Source organism: Portunus trituberculatus, chromosome 38, assembly GCF_017591435.1.
Source record: "Portunus trituberculatus isolate SZX2019 chromosome 38, ASM1759143v1, whole genome shotgun sequence".
Classification (NCBI taxonomy): domain Eukaryota; kingdom Metazoa; phylum Arthropoda; class Malacostraca; order Decapoda; family Portunidae; genus Portunus; species Portunus trituberculatus.
Genome location: NC_059292.1, coordinates 6,838,944 through 6,859,901, shown reverse-complemented (window position 1 = coordinate 6,859,901; position 20,958 = coordinate 6,838,944). Strand labels below are relative to the sequence as shown.

Genomic DNA, 20,958 nt, shown 5'->3' with positions numbered 1-20,958 from the left:
GCAGTGCTGGTAGTGGTGGTGGTGGTGGTGGTGGCAGTGATGACGGTAGTGCTGGTGATGGCGGTGGAGTGGAAAGACCAAAGATAGGAAGGGAATGGGAAGGTGTAAAAGGGGAAGGGCGAGGTAGATTAAGTGGAAAAGGAAAAAAAGAAGAAAAAAAAAGGATCTAGCGTAAGGGAGAGAGACGAAAAGCACTGAAAAAAAAGAGAAAGGAGGAGGAAGAAAATGTCTCGTGCAGGTCGCGGCGAAGAAATCAGGGAAAGATAAGAGGATTTTTTTTTTTTAACTTCTGAACATTTTGAAAGGCGATTTCTTCTTCTTTTACGCAGAGCAAGGAATTCTGAGAGAGAGAGAGAGAGAGAGAGAGAGAGAGAGAGAGAGAATCAACCAAGAAGTGACACACACACACACACACACACACACACACACACACACACACATCCACATTCTCTCTCTCTCTATCTCTCTCTCTCTCTCTCTCTCTCTCTCTCTCTTTCCCTGGTGGTTGTGTTTGCAAGCTCTCCACGTCTCTGTCATAAGCGACACCCCTCCACCCCGTCGCTCCCCGCCAGCCAGCGCCACACAGGCCACGGTCATTATGCTGGGCAATATCTACCACCGGAAAAAAATAATGGGCGTCGACAGGCAGTAAGGACTCTAGTGCTGTACAGTAATTATTGATAGGATGTACGTGGAGAGAGGAGGGGACAGGATGGCTGGTGGTGGTAATAATGGTGGTGAGACAATAGTTGGGTGCTCTCTCTCTCTCTCTCTCTCTCTCTCTCTCTCTCTCTCTCTCTCTCTCTCTCTCTCTCTCTCTCTCTCTCTCTCTCTCTTGCATCCTGTTCGAGATTGGTGAGAGAAGACAAGTGTTAATATTATTTCTTTCACAAAACTTTAAGATGAAAACGGAAGTTGCTAAAAAGAAATGTAAGTTTTATATATAATGGCAACGTAGGACGCTTCATACAATAGGCGCGGCACATTTAACCCCTTCAGTACCATATTCTTTCTACTTACTATTTGATGATTTTATACAGCTTCAGAAACTCATGTGGGTGATTTAAAGTAGTGAAGACTGTGGCCATTAATCTTCTGACCTCCATAGACCATTACTAATATCAATAAAATGGTCTAATCGTACACACATCTCAAGGTGAAAATGTGTCCCAGTACTGAAGGAGGTTAAAGATGACGTGGTAGTGTTCAGAGGCACGTTGTCCTGCTCATTACTCCCCCGTCAAGCTAAACAGATCCTTGATGAGGTACTCTTGATAATGGAGGTACAGCGTGTGTCGGTTTTTCTTGGTGTTATTTTACCCTCAATGAAGAAACTGCTAAGAAACTCCGTCCTAATTTGCTCGAGGGATAAAAATTCCGCCTTTTAATTTGCTTCAGGAAAGAAAATTAGATCCATAGTGAGTTTGGCACGGAAGAAAGTGTTTTTCTGGATTTTTTTTCCGTTTTTTTTTCGTTTTTCGTTTTTTTTTTTTCTGTGCGAGTTGAGTGGCGAGAATTCCGGGTCAGATGCTACGTCGTTACGCTCGAGTCTCAGTTTTCCTGCTGTGGAGAGTGGAAGTCCCTCTTGCTGCCTGCGTCCATTCCTCGCTGCCCTTTCTTTGCCAATCCTGCCTTCCTCCCGTCCTTTTTTCTCTGCCTCCATCCTCCATTTCCTTTCAACATCTGCGTCCTCTGCCATTCTATCCTAAGCTCGTTTTCTTTCCTTCCTTCATACATTCATACGTTGCTTCCCTCTCTCATTCAAATGTCAGTTCCAACTTTATTTGTCTTTAATCTCATTCCCTATTCCTCCTTGATTCCGTCATTTCTTTCCCTGTTCCTCCTCCATTTTCACTTCTTTACCTCTAATTCAACGTTTTCTCTTTGCTGCTTTCTTGGGAGTTCCTTGTAAAACATCGAACCACTTTCCACACGCTTGGTCTTTCCTTTTTCTTCATTAACGCTGCAGTTCCTCATTTCTACCCACAAACTAACCTTCAACCTTATCCCGCCTGCACCTTTCACCTTCCCTGCACTCCCACTCCCTGGTTTCTCAATCTCGCTTCACTCCCTCTTTCTTTTCTTCTCCCTCTCTAGGCCGTTTTCCACTAACAGAACATGAACTCTCAAGCCTTCCCGTTTCTTCAGATTCATCGCCCATCACCCGACCGTGCAGTCTCCCAGTCCAGCCCTCCTTGCCTTCCAATCTCTCCTTCCATGAGTTCACAACACCTACGCCTTCGTGCTACACAGACCTTCCTTGACCTTTACAGCCCTTTATCCCAGCCTTGTCTTAGCTTCTTACACTTCTTCCGTTGACCTTCGCCTTAGTTCAAGTGCTCTTCCCATCCTTACATCGTCGTTTCTTTTCTTTTTTATCACTTCCCAACCCTGCCCGTCGTGTGTGATGCCACAATTCTTGCCTATCCCTCCTGTCGTGTCCTGCTTCCATCTAACCCATGTTGGGCCAATCTCACGCACCAGTGCCCCTAAAAACTAGCAGCACCCGTGTATCGCCGGCAATACTCACCTGGCCGTCGTTTTATTACCTCTATAAATTAATCTCGTCGTTTAGCGCAACGTCAGGATAATGGAGTTTCTATTCGACCTTCGCTGATCAATCTGCACCATGCGGCGGGTGTGAGGTGGCCAGCGATTGCTCGAGGTTAATCAACATTGTGCCGTTGGTGGAGAGCGTGTAGGGGAGCGACACTTGGCTGGCGGCCATTGGCGCAGATCTGTGGTACCAGATAGCACATTTTTTCACCACCCGAAAGGATTTGTTAACAAGATCATTGGTGGAGCTGTGCCTCACACATGCGTCCCTTCTCTTCAGAGTTTATTGACACAGGTGTTGTTTCATTGAGTGGCATTTTACTGTAAGAGGCGACCTGAATCGTTATGACTACTACACTCCTCTAGTTCCTCTTGATCTCAGTGGTTGAGGAGTGGACACGTGGCGTCAAATTGGTTAGATGACTCTTACCAACGCTACAAGTGGTACAACAAATAACGTTCCTTTGGTTGCCGCTGGAGAAAGGTTGATGCCCGCTCCAGTATTCCCTGTTGTGTACAAGTAAGCTCTCAACACGAATATTTTATATGATCGAGCGTTTAGGACAGAAGGAGCAGTAATGAGGAGGGCCGCAGACCAAGACTCGCTACACCTTTTATGAATTAGCAGAAATTCATACCCGAGGTTACCAGTTAATTCTGAATATTAAGGACAACTCGGAAAGTTAATAAATGCCAAAATATTGAACTCGTATTTGGTATTAGAGACATAAAGTGGTTTCTTATTTTCACGAGATAAACAATGGACATTAATATAAAAGTAAATAACGTTTATCGTATCAAACAAAACCAATAGAAAGGCAAAAGTCAGAAACAGCTAAACGACACCTTGAACCTCAATGTGTGTGTGTGTGTGTGTGTGTGTGTGTGTGTGTGTGTGTGTGTGTGTGTGTGTGTGTGTGTGTGTGTCTTTGTGTGTGATAATCCTTGGTGCTGGAAAGAGGACAGACTGAGAGAATGAGGTGAGGAGGAAAACACTTGGATGGGAGACAAGATAATTAAGGAACAAATGAAAGAAGGAAAGGAGGACGAAAGGATGATCAGGTGAAGAAAGTCTTATCTAACTAGAATGAGGAGAGGGGGATTGAATAAAAATTAAGTGCATGAATGGGTGTGTGGGTGAACAGGTGTGAGTAAAGGTGAGTGAGAGGGTGATAAATAAGTTTTTGGGACAGGTGAATGAATGTGTGTGTGTGTGTGTGTGTGTGTGTGTGTGTGTGTGTGTGTGTGTGTGTGTGTGATAGAAAGAGAAAATATTGCGTTAAAAGATGAATATAAGGATACGTATAATCAAGAAAGTAATTAGCACGTAGGTAAGCAAAGTAATTAAGCAAATAAAAGAGTTTCTTGTTAATAATACAGTAAAAGATTTCTAGTTACTCCATAATTCAAATACAGTGAGTGAATGAGTGAATGAATAGTATAAGAGTGAGTGAGTGAGTGAGTGAGTGAGTGAGTGAGTGAGTGAGTGGGTAAGTGAGTGAGTGAGTGAGTGTATGAGAGGAGGGAAGCAAAAAAAAAAAAAAATACTTCTCTCACAAACCTCTCCCAGCACAGGTAAGGCGATTGGCTGACACTCCTCACCTTGATTTAATTTAAAGATAGAGTGAATTCGACTTTTGTTCACCTCGTCTTCAATAGCCCCCTATCACACACACACACACACACACACACACACACACACACACACACACACAACAGCCCCTTTACACCTCCTTATCCCCACGACCCGTCTCCTCCCCTTCCCCTCCCTTCCCCCTTCCCCCACTCCCTCATCCCAGACTGGAGGAAAGGTGGGGCGGAGGGAATTAACCTTTCTCTCCACGGCTCCTCCTAACTCTCTTTTATTGCCTCTCCCCTCTGTCGGTTTTCCCTCCCTCGCTTATTGCCTTCTCTCTCTCTCTCTCTCTCTCTCTCTCTCTCTCTCTCTCTCTCTCTCTCTCTCTCTCTCTCTCTCTCTCTCTCTCTCTCTCTCTCTCTCTCTCTCTCTCTCTCTCTCGACATTATAGTGGTAATAACTCCATACCGTTAGTCTTTCTCTCTCTCCTCTTATCGTCTTTCCCCTTTCCTTCCTTCTTTCCTTCCTCCCTCCTCTCCCCTTTCCCTCTCCCTTCTTCCTCCATGCTTACCGTCCTCTCTTCTTCCTTCCTTTCCCCCTTAAGTGTCTTCGTCTTTCTCCTTCAAACACCTTTTTTTTTTCTGGTGTCCTGTTCCAGTGTTTTCTTTAGATGTACCTCCGCGGTTCATTACCCTTTGTGTGTGTGTGTGTGTGTGTGTGTGTGTGTGTGTGTGTGTGTGTGTGTGTGTGTGTGTGTGTGCATCTGTCTGTGTGTGTTTTGTCCATCCATCTGTTCTTCTGTCTGTCTGGGTTTATATTTGTTAGAAAAAGTTTGCCATGTGTGTGTGTTTGTGTGTGTGTGTGTGTGTGTGTGTGTGTGTGTGTGTGTGTGTGTGTGTGTGTGTGTGTGTGTGTGTGTGTGTTTGTGTGTCTCTGTCTTCATGCATTCTCTCTCTCTCTCTCTCTCTCTCTCTCTCTCTCTCTCTCTCTCTCTCTCTCTCTCTCTCTCTCTCTCTCTCTCTCCTTACGTTTCTTCCTTTCCTTCTTTTTTTTCTCGTTTCTTTCCTCACATCATTTTCTCTCTGGCGAGTTACTCAATCTTATCCAGCTCTTATGTTTCCTCCATTCTCAGGTTTTCAATGTTTTCTTTCTAATGGCCCTCCTGCAGTGCTTGGTTTTTATCGTCAGTGCCATTTATTTTCACTCCTTTTAGCTTTTAAGTTAATGGGAATTTGGTGTTGGTGATTAACGTGTGATTGGTTTCGCATTAATAAGGGTAATATTACGCTATTCCCCCAAAAAAGAGGAAATGAATGAAGAGAGAAAGTGGGTATCATTTTTCTCCAATAATTTCAATATTTAACGCTCCATTTAATACTTTGATATGGGATACGAGTTTGAAAATTGGAGTGAGTGAAGTATTGAGTCGGTAACCTATCTATATAAATACCCTGTAAACCTTTTTTTCATTGCTCCAAATGCGTGGCTACCGCAGCGTGCATTTCACTGCAACTCACTCACGTACCTAAACTGCCTACACAAATCACAGCGGCCACTGACGGTAGACGAGGCATGTGGCAACTATCATATGCAGGTTTGCTTGGAGGGTGTATAGTAGATGAGATTGCTGTCGTGTTACTCGTATTTGTCTTTTCATTAATATCTCTATTTCCTTGTCGATGCTGTCATATTATTTTTCGTTGCTTTTCATTGTTACCTACACTTGCTTGCTGAGGTGGAATGATTTGCATGTCGCAGTGACCAAAAAGAGCTAAATGAGACACGTGGCAACTGTTATATGTAGGTTCACTGGAAGGAAGGAGATGAAATTATGAAACTTGCTTGTCTTTTGTCAATTTTACTTATAGGCAAACTTTCCAGGAATAACGTACAGGTTTCTAGTCACTTCCTCTTATATTGCAGTCTTTTAAATATTTCAGCAAAGGATGATGTTAACTTGCTTTCCTAAGTTTTATTACGTGTATTTACATTTTATGCGTCTTTACTGCGAATATCAATAATGAGCATAACGATGTCCATTTTTTTGTTTTCTGTTTGTTTCTTGCAGTTTTTTTTCATTCTTTTTTATTTCTACCTTGAATGCTAATAAAGAATGCAATGAGCAATGAGCTGGTTCGTTGCCTGTTTAGTGAGCGCTTGCATAATTGTCCCCTGTAATCTAACACCTACTTAAGAAAAAAATGTTAATTCCAAGCAAGACACACGTGCTTCACCATACTGAGAGGGCGGCGCCTTTCCAACACCAATGAACCTCTTGTCTCTCTCTCTTTTGACTCGCCTTTGTGGTTCGCTCATGAGTTAGCGTTGAGTCACGGCAGCCGCGCCCGTGAATCACTCTGCCCCATCTGGAGGAAGGCGCCGCACAGTCAAAACTTAGCCAGCCAGCAGTGCCCGCCTCCCCTGCCTGGTGCGGCCTAGCTGGGGATTTGGACGGCTTAAGTGGCTTCTTGTGCTCGATGTATATTGCAGCCAATGAATGACCTGGTTCCCGAGTGTGCCTGCTTGCGGGATTCTAGCCACGTGCTGTCCTTATCCTAGCGTGATTTAGGTATTGGATGGGCTAGTTTGGCAATGTTCTGGTTTCTTTCAAGTAGCTATCGAAGTTTTCTCATGGTTCGTTATCCATCTATTACTTTTTGTTTTTATTTCATTGTCCTTTCTCTTTGATTCCTTTATTTTCTAACATGTTTTCTAGGATATTAAGTATTGTTTCAAATTCTCTTTTGTTTTTATATTTTTATTTTCCGTAGCGTCGTGCCGTCAGTACTGCTGCTATTCGATGGTGAACAATACCAGCATTCACGTTATATACACACCACTGAGCTGCAGAGTCAGGTGCCGCTGTATTACTTCCGTTACGGCTTGTTGCACTCGCTTTGTTCCGTGGCAATAGTCGTAGTAGTGGAGGAACAGGGGAACAGACCTGATAGAGCAGAGAGCCCTAGGCAGTGAGGGTTAATAAAAGTCCAAAGGTTCTAGGTGTGAGACAGTACAGTATAGTGAACCTCATTATAAAACTGAAGTATTCCCTTTCTGTACTGAATTGATAACTTGTCTTTGTATCTAAGACCGAATGAAATAATACAGATAACGATAAATGAAAAATATGCAATAAAAAAAAAATTGTAATTCATCCAGTATCATTATAAAAAGAATAAAAAAAGGAGCGTGAAAAAAAAAATCAATCAAAGAATATAAAAGACACTTCATTATTCAAGAACTTCCTGCCGTGCGAGGTATTTCCTTTCCTATCACCCAGTATTGATGAAGGTCCCCGGAGCTGCATGAATAAATTACCGCCATGCACCACCTGAAGGCGTGTGTTGTCACGTCCTCCTGCCCGCCGCGCTGTGAGGCTCAATGAAGGCCAGCCGACGCCAGGGTGTTGCAGGAAGAACGTTGACTTATGATGAGATGAATGGTGTGAATTAATCCGTATACTCTCTCTCTCTCTCTCTCTCTCTCTCTCTCTCTCGTGAAACTGTCGTGAATTATGGTAAATCTTCTTTGAAACCCCTGCTACTACCAGCACCACCACCACCACCATCTACACCAATAATAACAGCAACAACAACAACAACAACAACAACAACAACAACAACAACAATAATACAATAAAAATCACCACCACCATCACCCCATTATTCATTTGACGTGCACATGTGACGTTGATGTCATTCTTGTTGTTGTTTCCATTCATGATCTTGACGCAAGTGACCATAGCAACATTTTCAATAAGACAATGATAATAATAGCAATAACAACAACGATAACTTTCACAAGAACGACATGAATCTGTGCCACACTTGTCTGCACGCCGCCGCCAGTCCCGAGACAGCCTGAGCGCCTCCCTGCATCATAATATCCGTGGCATACTGTGGTGCTATATTACCTCCCTCCCCGTTCCGTCTTCATGCACCCCGCTTCCTGCTCCTTTTCCTCGGCGGGCGTCTCCAGCGAGCCATCCGACGCCGGCCCGCTGGCTTCCCACGTTCCTGAGTCTCTCCTACTCGTCCTCAGCTGCTGCGTTACAGAGGACACCGGTGATCCACTTCGGAGATTAACGACCACCACGCCTCTCGCATCACTGACACCTGGTGACGCAACGTGGAGAAAGCAAGAATAAAGGATCGCAACTTCTTCCTGCTCCTTTTTTTTTTTGTCAATTTTATGCTGGGAGTTTCATGAAGGGTACATTGTTTCCTGTGTACTAGTGACTTCTTTCAAATTTTAGCGGTTATGGAAGGAAATCAACGTTGGTGTTTTTGCCCTTATTTATTCAGTTACGGGAGTGAAAGGGTGAAATAAACCATCCTGGAAAGGGAAGGTGACATTATGCAAGAAAGATTGTTCAGGTCTGAGGTCTCCCTGGAGATGTGAGGGAGCGTAGGGGTGAGGGGTGGGGACTGCGTCAGGGTGGGGCAGGACGAGAGCTGTGGGCGAGACATCAGAGGATATGACAGTGACAAAAACATCGTTAGGAAACACCGGTGCGTCTGCTTCGATTGTTTGATATGCTGTAGTCTCTGACGAGACAGCCAGACGTTACCCTACGGAACGAGCTCAGAGCTCATTATTTCCGATCTTCGGATAGGCCTGAGACCAGGCACACACCACACACCGGGACAACAAGGTCACAACTCCTCGATTTACATCCCGTACCTACTCACTGCTAGGTGAACAGGGGCTACACGTGAAAGGAGACACACCCAAATATCTCCACCCGGCCGGGGAATCGAACCCCGGTCCTCTAGCTTGTGAAGCCAGCGCTTTAACCACTAAGCTGCCGGGCGTGCTTTCATTTACGTGATGTGAACCTTTGTGATGTAAGTATGTCCGTATGTGTGTGTGTGTGTGTGTGTGTGTGTGTGTGTGTGTGTGTGTGTGTGTGTGTGTGTGTGAAGCACCCAATGTTGTATCTGATTTAAAAGGATTATTAGATTAACAAATATTGGTATCATCGTTTGTATTATAAAGTACTTTTTATATATGTATCTGTGACACACGCCTCTCAATATTTGTACATGTTATTAGTGATGTTATAGAAAAAAAAGACATATTCCTACGCACAGAGAGTTTGAGTATCCTGTATTTTTGTCAAACTACTCTCTCTCTCTCTCTCTCTCTCTCTCTCTCTCTCTCTCTCTCTCTCTCTCTCGACCTTTGCCTCGTGTCCTGGTCGTCATTTAAAGAAGCCTCGCGTAAAGTGATGAATCGGACGCAGCTGATGTGTTCCGAGTGTGTTTCCGCGTACGCCGGGACTCCTGTAGCAGGCTTAGGAGAGATAAAGGTGTTGCTGGAGGACAAAGGCACGGAGAGATGGACTAAAGGAAATAAGGTCAGAGAGAAGCTTTGGAGGGACTCCTCTTTTTTTCTCTTCTTCTTCCTCTTCCTCCTCTTTCCGGTAAGGATCAGCGACTGCTTCCTTCTACACATATTTAAACATCTAGCGTTTTTCTCTTTCCAGAAAATGAAAGGTAAGGGGACACGTAGACAGCCAGCGGAAGGTAGAGAGACTGAAGAGGCAAGAATGGAGTGAAAGAAACAGAAAGGAAGTGAGGTGTGAGTGAATCACAAAGCGCATGAACAAACGTAAAGAAAGATCTATGCCTGTGAAGGAGAGTATGAACGAAGATGGACAGAAACAGTGGCTTGAAAAATTAAAAAAGATAAGAATAAAGGATGAAGATGGAAGTGTACATTTTAAGAATATAAAAGAAATAGATACCATGACACCACGAATGTCAGTCTGCAGAAACCGGGGACAACATAACACAGGAAAGATCAAAGATGTTTTTATCGCTTTCCTCTCTCTTCTCGGAATATGAAGATGGGAAGAAAAAGGGTTTCGAATTGATTCTCCTGAACCTGGAAAATATTTACATCTCTAATGCGGAAACATGGAGGAAAATATTATCAATTTTTTCTATGTTCTATAAAGGAAATTGTTTGTATGTTGCAATTGTTGTTGTACATGTGCTCCTGTGACTGTCCTTGGCTTGAAAGAGAAAATAACTAAAAATGTTTTCTCACTAATCTGTTTAAAGAAGTCTTGCAGTGCGATGAATGTTTCGCTGCTCGTCACTAACGCTGGGGTTCTCTTTGCCAATAGTTACCTGCATTATGTTCGTGTTTTACGTGTGGTGGCATTGCATGTGCTTCCTTTCACTAATTCTTTGTTCACACAGCTTGTCATGAACAGCATTGCACGATTGTTTTGCTTGAAATGCTTTGATTAATTAAAAGACTTGAGGCACATTCCATTTAGTCTTCTGAGGGAAACACTTGACCAACGTTTCTTCACCTTTGTTCGTGTTATTGTAGCGCCAATGTGTGTCCGTTTGTTCTGCTTTGTTCCTCTTCCTGTAATCTATAATTCTTAATGTAGTACATTTATGAAAAGTTAAATCTCAACAAAAATAGTATGATTAATTTTTGAGGCGTATATTGTGTTTATGTTGACATTTTGAAACTAAGACGTAAAGTTTTCCTTGTCACGATTCACATTTTTTTTTTCTGGACTTTTTTTTTTATCATGGGTTTATCAGACAGGTGCTTTAGTGCTTATTGGAAGAGGAGGAGGAGGAGGAGGAGCAAGATATGTCAAAGCAAAACAAAGAATAATACAGGAATGAAGAGGAATAGCAACGCCAGCTGTAAAAGATAAGGAGGATGGAGAAGTGGAAGGAGAGAAAAATAGAAAGATTTTAGGATTTTAAATTTCATAGAGGAGATTTTTCAGAGAAGTGCTCCAGGGTATTCAGGGCTGAGCCTCAACCCCCCCCCCTCCACCAACCTTCTCACACCACTCCCTCCACCTCAACCTTCCCGCCACGGCCAGGAACCAACGCGGTGCAGCAGCTCGCACCTCATGTGAATCAATGAATGGGGTGATTCCAAACACAAGTACAAGGTTATTCCCACAGTTAGGAAAAGAAAAACTGCTGATACATACTTTTGATACGATTCAGACTCTAGTAACAAATAAATAAACAAATAGTCAGTCACGAACGGCTGAATTGATCAATATTTACTATAGTTCCAAAGAAGACAAGTACGTTAGACTGTTTATTTAGCCAACTTGCGTGTGAATCTGGCCGTGGCATCTCTCCACAGAATACAGGTCACATCATAATGACGCACAGTAACTCAGGACAAATGACCTTCTATGTTCTTTTTTTCCACATCACTCACTGATGTTCTGGGTAAGAACGTGATACACATCAATCGCTCACCATTCCTTCAAACAATGTCTGTCTACTGTCTATTTAGCTAACTCTGCTTATCAGTCTTGTGTCTACGTATTCATTCATCAGTCTTCTTATTTTGCACAACAGCAATCTCAAATTATAAAATCTTTTTTTCCGTTCCACTAGTCGTCCTGGCTCAATGTTTCTGGTACCGAACTACCTCGAGACGGAACCGAAGCACTGCGACTCACCCCAGTGTCTGCGGGTTAGTTGTGAGGTGCACGCACATGTCGTATTCTCTGCTTCCTCTAACTCTATTTGTGATCACGGAGCACGGCATTGTTGAAGTCTTATCTGACCCGGCTCCCAACTTCCCGGCAGGTACGTTGAGTGCGTAATGAGAGAGTGTGGAGCTTTTATCAGGAGCGTAGTGAAAGATTTCTGGCGATTCTCTCTACCAGACAGACGGCGCAGTAGAGCCGGCCAGCCAGAGTTGCCAGGCCGTCATAACAAATACTTATCTATTCTGTCCGCTCTGCCTTTCACAAGACTGCAAACAATTACCAGTAACCCGCCTCAGTTTTAGCAAGTTAACCGAATGGTGTCAAGTTTTCAATGTTTTACTGCCTCCAGACACAAATATTTGCGGGAGCGGTGGTGAAGGTGGCGGTATGTACCAGAACGCGTTTCGCGCTTCCCTGCCTCAGCCTCACTCTAACCTGCTGGTACAAGTCATCCAGGTTCCCCAGAGCGTCAGGCACGGTCAGGCCCCAAGATTCCTCCTGGCATTTCACACGCATTTGTAAAATCTGGCTCTATAATCTCCAACTATGAACACTAGCATTTTATTTTTGTTTTGTTCTTCCGCTGCGATATACTCCATCCCCACCGTGACCCGCTCCTACACTCCATCCTCCGCACCAGCACCACCACTCCCATGTCGCCGCCCCCATTCCCTCCACACCGCTAAGCCGGCTCTGCTATCTCCACTAGGAGAATTAGCAGCCGCCTCTCTCATCCCTCCCGTCTTCTCTCTACGGAAATCATTGTAATCGTATTCTACAAAGTTCAGCGGCGAGGATGAGCGATATTAGCATACTAACGCTACACCTTGGCAATTACTGTGCGCTTATCCTACTTATTCTTATAGTACATGCATTAGTTTGTTTACTGCTAACACTGTCTGAATGAAGCTAAGTATACAATCCTCTTAGAAGTACTTAGGTGACATCATTATCCTTGGTCTGCTCGCCCCCTCCTGTGAGGTTTTCATGACGGTGTTAAGAAGGCGGGGAAGGACGCACCCCACACGCAATACAGGAACTTTGTAACTCGTTTTCATATTCTTAAGCAAAAGTTCTATGCTACGTAATTTTATACATAGAATATATTTTTTCGTGTAAAGTTGGACTTGGAAGAACTGTAATAATGGCAACAATCATAATAACAACAACAATGAAATAATGATGGAAACAAGAACTATAAAAAGAACTAAAACAACAATAGCACAAGCAATGATATTAACAATAACGGGCTAACTTTCCCACTTGTACAAAAAGCGTCAATAATAACGAAAATTATTATTTGTTATAATGCACAATAACAAATTGATCATAATTAATATCATACTATTATTATTACAAGTATTATCATTACGATTTCTGCTCTTGCATAGAATCATTTACACTGCTACAACAACATTTGTCCCTGAATTTTTGTTAACTCATGTATTTTAGGGAACTCGCAACATAGTGGGCCTTTTTTCCATATTTTGTTGCCCTTTGCCAGCTGTCCCTCCTGCACAAAAAACGACAACAACAACAACAACAAGTACTCTTACTACTACTACTATTACTACTACTAATATTAATACTAATACTACTACCAGCGTTTATTTTTATTTTTGTGGTATAAGGGAGCCACACAGACTGTTCTTACTGCTGGCTTTGCTGCGGTAGTCTTTATCTCAGTATTGCTTCTGGAAAGGAGTACGAAGAATTCTCATATCAACGGACATGATTGCTGTACACTTGAAATATAGTCACACCACCAACATTAAAAACATTTTACAAATTTTGATAACACAGCGGAATACAAGTAGTTTGGTATGTGTGTGATTATGTTACGTCTGTTGTGTTACATTGATTTAAGATGTAAATGATCTTATGGCCTTGGAAGTAAATATTCAGCATAATTTAAGCCAAATATTAACGTTGCAAGGTGGAAAAATTAAGTGAATCATAGGATGTACTTAGTGAATTTTGTTAGCAGCATTTAGAAGCAACACATTGGTACTGAAAAGCAAAACAAAACAAAACACAATATTACAGACTCTCTCTCTCTCTCTCTCTCTCTCTCTCTCTCTCTCTCTCTCTCTCTCTCTCTCTCTCTCTCTCTTTATCACTCTTTCGTGTTCAGAAGGACGCTTTTATGAGAAAGTTTGTATATTTTCAGTACATTTCTTCATACATATTTCATACACATGTCCTGGGCGTTGTAAAAAGTTAAGTACTTAAGTGACGTGAGTGGGAACACTATTTCAGAATGCACACACACACACACACACACACACACACACACACACACACACACACACACACACACACACACACACACACTCAAAATGACTTTACTATTTTTTTCCATTCATTTTTTTTTTGTTTTATCCAAATTGAAATTAAGAACTAATAAATTTAGAGGAAAGCCATTAGTTGTTGTTGTTGTTGTTGTTTCTGCTGCTGCTGCTGCTGCTGCTGCTACTACTACTACTACTACTACTACTACTACTACTACTACTACTACTACTACTACTACTACTGCCTCCACCACCACCACCACTACTAATACTTCGTTTACTTTTTCTTCTTTTCTTCTTCTTCTTCCTCCTCCTCCTTTTCCTCCTCCTCCTCCTTCTCCTCCTCCTCCTTTTCCTCCTTCTCCTTTTCCTCCTCCTTTTCCTCCTCCTTTTCCTCCTCCTTTTCCACCTCCTCCTCCTCCTCCTCCTCCTCCTCCTCCTCCTCCTCCTCCTCCTCCTCCTCCTCCTCCTCCTCCTCCTCCTCCTCCTCCTCTATTTTATATTTACTTTTCCATTTTCATTTTCTTGCTCTTACTCTTCTTTTTCTTCTACAACCACCACCATCACCACCACCACTATTCACGTTACAACTGGTCCTTTTCTCTACCAGTGACCGAATTCACACCTTAAGAGGTAAAATAAGTTAAATCTTCGTCCTGATGCTTCCTTTGCTCCCTGTAATAAGTCAGTCAGTAAGCAAACACATTAATCAAGCTATCTAGTATATAAGAATTGCATACTCAGTTAATTTTACATGTAGATTCCTTCTCATGTATTTTTCGAGTTTTCGTGCAAGCATCGCGTCTCACATTCTGGTCTTGTGTAAACGGATGATGCCAAAAGCCGGATGTGCGCGGTCTGGCGTGAGAACCATTGAGTGTAGCGAGGTGGAAACGGTCTGAAATATTGAACCTGGAAAATACGATTGGTTATTATTAAGGCTTTATGGAACTTTCCTGCTCGTAACTGTATGGGAGGGTTCGCTGCGTACATACATATATTCATTACGCTTGTATATGGATGGACGTATGTAGGCACTTCCATTTATTTTAGATTTCATTGGAATTCTCTGTTTTTTTTTTTTATCATGCCTGGATAGCGAAGCATCAATCGCATGTATATAAGCACTAAATTACCAGGTCGATTTGCGCGATGTGAAGCCTTGATCCTCGCTGGAGAAGTTTGCAAATGTTCCTGGCTTGTTTCAATAGTACGGTGTCATTAATCTCTGTGGAGTTGTTAATCGCCTTATTGATATTTGATTCCCCATATTAGGTACTTAAGGTGTTTTAATTTCGTCGTTCTTCGTGTTATTATTATTATTATTATTATTATTATTATTATTATTATTATTATTATTATTATTATTATTATTATTACCACCTTCGTCTTCTTAATCTTTCGTCTTCTTCTTCTTCTTCTTCTTCTTCTTCTTCTTCTTCTTCTTCTTCTTCTTCTTCTTCTTCTTCTTCTTCTTCTTCTTCTTCTTCTTCTTCTTCTTCTTCTTCTGGCGTGTTTCAGTATTACGGTGCCATTAATCATTATAGAGTTGTTAATCGCCTTATTAATATTTGATTCCCCACGTTAGAGCTTACTGACAATATCTGAATTCCCTCGTTCATCGTAATTTATATTTTAGCAGTGAATTCTTATACAAATATTTAAATTTTTACCTGTAATGAAAAACTGCCTACTTGACTCAAATTCATGCTTCTCTCTCTCTCTCTCTCTCTCTCTCTCTCTCTCTCTCTCTCTCTCTCTCTCTCTCTTGGTACTGATAAATTTCAGGACGGAATCCCTTTATCTACGTCCTCTTTCTTATGACTTCGGGAGGAAAATTCCACTGCTTTTATGGCGCTGAAGTGGTGCTCGTGCTGAGGGACGCACGTTTTCTTTATAGAGCGATATGTCCGGAGTAATATCACTTTGCTCTCGTGTTCTGTCCTCCGTCACTTTTCCATTGCAAATGCACAAAATACGCTGAAGAAATGTTACTGACTCGGCTGAAGATTATAAGTTGCAAGTTCTTTCCGAGTTAATAGTTTTACAGTACTTTCAGACCCTTGCAATATTTCCTGTTACAGTTAAGCCTTGAAATATAAGACTGTGAAAACTTGGAAGTCACGGAGAAATGGAGTAAAAGAGAGCTAAATCACCAGGTTGCCTTCCCTTGCCTTGCCCTGCCTTACCCTGCCTTGCCCTGCCTTGTCTCTCTGTGTCCTTCGCGACCCATCAAACACTCCGGAAAGTTTTCTCCTCCACGGATTCTTCTGGAGGTGGCAGGTGTCTGTTGGAGGATTTAAAGCTGCACGGTGGCTATTTTCCCTCCATAGATGTCAGTAAAAGCGGGAGAAATATTACCCCCATGAAGTATTCCCGTGCAGGCATTCCTCGCCCACCAACACTGGCGCGGGAAATATTTCTGTTTCGGGAAAGTTATTAAGACTACGAATTCCTCCAGTGGGCTTGTGTATGAGGAGGGCAGGGCCGAGGAGAGGGGAGGAGCGGGAGAGTTAAAGAATGGAGAGAGTAAGGAAGAAGGGTGAGGAGGAAACTGTGGTAAGAGTGTCAGGGATAAAAGAAGAAAAGGAGGTAAAGAGGAAACACGACATTGAAGAAGAAGAATGCTGATGAATTGAGTGTTTCCTTCATAGCTAAGGCATATTATTATTCCTGTGTATATTTGCTGCTTGATTTGCTACGTCTTAGGTCATTCAGAGGCAGTTTATTTGATCTAAGAAGGGATAACTGCCCAACGGCAAGAAAAAAAAGAAAAGAAAAAAAAAAAAAGGCTCTGCCAGTCTCATTGCAGGTCAGAGAGAGTTAACCAAAAGAAAGGTTGTTTGTTGATGTTTCTTGCTAAACGTTTGGTGTCTACGGACATTTAGGCACAGTGACGGAAACGTATCATTGGATCTTCATCGATAGAATTTACATCCGTGCTTTGCTTTTAGATTCGTGCCTCTAAATTAGCTACGTTGTAATTTAGAGTGCTCTATGTACTCTTTTTTTACTTGCAGAATATTTTTGATACATATTGATAAAGAATGTTTTTTTTTACATATATTGGGTTATCGAACAATGTTAATGCGTATGGATATATCATAAGAGTCAGCCAGTCGTCGGTAGTAATAACCCTTCCTTAGTGGTAATGATAAAACATGTAAAATGTATGAATCTCATAAACTAAGACCCAATCCTTAATAGAAAATGGTAATGAAGGTAATAATATTAATAACTAGAAAAATAGGCGGCGTAAAGAGCCATTGCACAAGTTGTAAAAAGAGGTTAAAGAAAAATGTGTATGTAGACCTTTAGCAGCGATGAGACTAGTATGAAGGACTGTGTGGTTGACGAAAATAAAATAATTACTCGGTTTCGCTACATGAAAAAGAATCTCCAAGAATATTTTTTGCTGTTCATTACCAAAACGGCTTTGCGCCACGAGGCTATGATATACTTTTCTCTTATTAGGACAAAGACGATTCAAAGGTTTCCCAGGAAAGCTATAATAGTGTACGAGTATTAGAAAATGAAACTAAGTATGTCAAATATTTATGAAATGTGGGAAAACTCTGTTGCAGTGATGAAAGAATAATAAATTGAGATATGACAAGTATGCTCTTCGTAAGGAAAGACAAGAAAACGTTTCATGTTGCAGCAAGAGTAAATGTTTGTGGAATGAAATAATTAATTCAAGTTGAGGAGGTGGGGACACAAAAACAATAGGCGCCAGTATCTTGGAAGGAAGTAAATACTGAACAAGTTCGACATCCCTGAGCCACCCAGTAACACTCAAAAATATTGAAAAGGATTTAATACAGAGATCTAAATCATCATTAATGTGTGCTTCCTTTAATGGAGCCTCACTGCAGATTTGTGAGGTTATACATGCTTGAGAATCTACCAATTGAGAAGACACTTTAAAATTTGAGAGAGGACCGACTTTACCTGCAGATTGAGGGATTAGAGGAGGCATGCTCCAGGGTAAGTGGAGTGCTCGACCGCTTATCATTCAGTGGAGTTGAAAGGTAATAGAAGCGCAAAAGTTCCGATCACGTTGATAACGAGTAGAAAAATTAAGTTTTTGTGAATAGTGGGTGGAGCTTCATTCCAGGAGCATATACTCGTACGTGTGTGTGTGTGTGTGTGTGTGTGTGTGTGTGTGTGTGTGTGTGTGTGTGTGTGTGTGTATATATATATATATATATATATATATATATATATATATATATATATATATATATATATATATATATATATATATATATATATATATATATATATATATATATATATATATATATATATATATATATATATATATATATATATATATATATATATATATATATATATATATATATATATATATATATATATATATATATATATATATATATATATATATATATATATATATATATATATATATATATATATATATATATATATATATATATATATATATATATATATATATATATATATATATATATATATATATATATATATATATATATATATATATATATATATATATATATATATATATATATATATATATATATATATATATATATATATATATATATATATATATATATATATATATATATATATATATATATATATATATATATATATATATATATATATATATATATATATATATATATATATATATATATATATATATATATATATATATATATATATATATATATATATATATATATATATATATATATATATATATATATATATATATTGGTCATAAAAGACCACCTTACAAATGGGGAAGATATTAATAGTACCATCTGGACTGAAGTGAACGGGAAAAGATACAAAGAAAAATTGTTGGAGATATATTTGGCTGCAGGCCAGAGGTTGCGAGGGAAGCAGGAGTTGGTCAGATCTTTTATATATTTGTAATTTCAATAAATGACTAGTAGCGAATAGCGAGTCATATAGGAAACTCTGTTATGAAACACGCAGGGCTGTAAAATTGAGTAACTGGCATGGATAACTAAGGTCTTTTGTCAAATTCTTGGAGGAGAATCTCAATACAAATGAAGGTTTTTATATTAAGTATATACTAGATTATGTTAAAAGAAAACCAGTCACTTCCAACATTCCCGAGCACAAGGGAACTCGTCCCTAACAAGGAGGCAGGTCGGAATACAGCATCGGATTCCTCGTTACTTACTGGCCACAGGCGTACCTTGTTGGGTCAGAAGGTGGCTCGACAATACCAGGAAGTAATCTAAAGTAGTTTCATAAAATAATTTGCAGTTACATATTAGTTTAGATACATTCAATACGAAGAAAGTAAATATGGATAGTTGGTTACGAGAGAAGGAAGTATGGATGGGACTGGAGTAGGAGCGTCAGTATGTGAGTGTAACATCGTCGGAGGTGCGTTCTAGTATATCATGAATTCATAGCCGAGGGAATTTTAAGGGGATGTGACAATTATCTCATTGTACCTGAAGTGACTCATCAATTCACATACAATTATTGCCGTCATCACGCACAGGTTTAATGAATCCATGGGTACACTTTGTAATAAATTTCGTATATTGATAGATCACTCGCGGACACATTAGTTATATATATATTATTAGACGCATGTGTTATGTTCTGTTTGTATCTTGCAACTCTTAAACCTTATGTGTGAAAAATGCTCGAATGACTCAAATGAGCGTTGTTTCCCACCTTAAATACATTGAAGTGTAGAAAGGAAAGTGTTAACCATTAGATAAATATATAGATAGGATGACAAGTGGCCTTTGATAGATAGATGTACCTTATATATAGTAAGTGCCACGTGTAGGCATGATATTTTTTCTTTGTAGCTTTCTTTACTTTGTTGTGTAAAAAACTAATGATAGAAAAATACAGTAGCGTTTTTATTTCCACTGCCAGCATGATCATTACTGCCACACCTACACGTTTGTCAGTCACGGCGTCCATCTCGTCAGCAGGGGATACCAGGAATAATTCAGGTGATGGGGAACTGGTCATGGATTAGCCTCATAATGTGTAAATTTGCCTTTCATACATATTCCAAACATAAATATTCCCTGTGACTTTTTCGCAGTTTAAATAATGCGGGCATCAATTAGCGCGATTTATTGTTCTCCTAAATTCTTGACATATTTAGGAGGTAAAATGCTGTCATTATTACCCATATTTCCAGGTCGTTCAGGAAGCATTATAAAGATTGCCATGCCCAGAGAGACGCAGCATCCTATTAGCGTGCAGCATAAGTCTGAGGAGGATTTTTCTTCCTTTTTCATATTTGTGCAAAAGCGAGTGTGTTCCTTTTACGTTCGGAGTTATTCTGTGTGTAAAGTACGTCCGTCGTGAGTGTGATGAACTAGTGTGACGCCGAGTGTGTTGCTCTCTTGGTTCTCGTACTGTCTGAAGTAAAAGAAGAAAAAGAAAAATTAAGTTCTAAAAATATAGGAATGACACTTGGCTTCAGGTTTACATTATACAGTTTCTCTATATGGTGAAGTTTATCTTTCTCCTGGTTTTCCGATGTTAACCCCGTCAGTGCTGAGACGCATTTTTCATTTGAATTTTGGGTATTATCAAATGATTTCATTTGCATTAAAAAGGGTCTCTGGAGGTCAAAAGATTATTGGCCAGTCTTTACCATTCTAACCACCACATTTGTTTTTGAAGCTGTATAAAATCGCCAAATTAGTGACTAGAATGAATATGGAAACACGGATGCTACTGAAAGGGTTAAATAATACTGCTTGTAGTGTTGGTTATGGTGGTAGTGGTGGTGATTGTGATGGTGGTGGCGCTTTTGCTGTTGATACATGTTAGATTTTAGGGATACTCTCACTACCAGTAGTTGATAGCATACCCTGACAAATATTTAACAAATTAAATATTGTTATTTCAGAAAAAAAAGGGCATCAATTAAAGTACCATTGACGTTAACTCCGCTATTTACATCACATAATTTATACATTGAGCTTTATTCTATAGGGGCTGGAAGAAAAGTGTGTTATCAGTTATCA

The 20,958-nt window shown here is 40.4% G+C and overlaps 1 protein-coding gene across 7 annotated transcripts in view; it reads left to right on the top strand.

Moving 5' to 3' along the window:
* Nucleotides 1-11,601: 11,601 nt before the first annotated feature.
* LOC123515015 overlaps nucleotides 11,602-20,958 on the top strand; it is a 151,195-nt gene continuing 141,838 nt past the window's right edge. For 6 of the 7 annotated variants that reach the window (XR_006677735.1, XR_006677737.1, XR_006677733.1 and 3 more), the window contains exon 1: nucleotides 11,602-11,724. Coding sequence is in view for 1 of the 7 variants with exons in the window: in XM_045273365.1 (XP_045129300.1) it covers nucleotides 11,631-11,724 (94 nt within the window). In the remaining 6 variants the exon portion in view is untranslated. The remainder of the gene's footprint in view (nucleotides 11,725-20,958) is intronic. The other variant, XM_045273365.1, reaches the window with a different exon arrangement.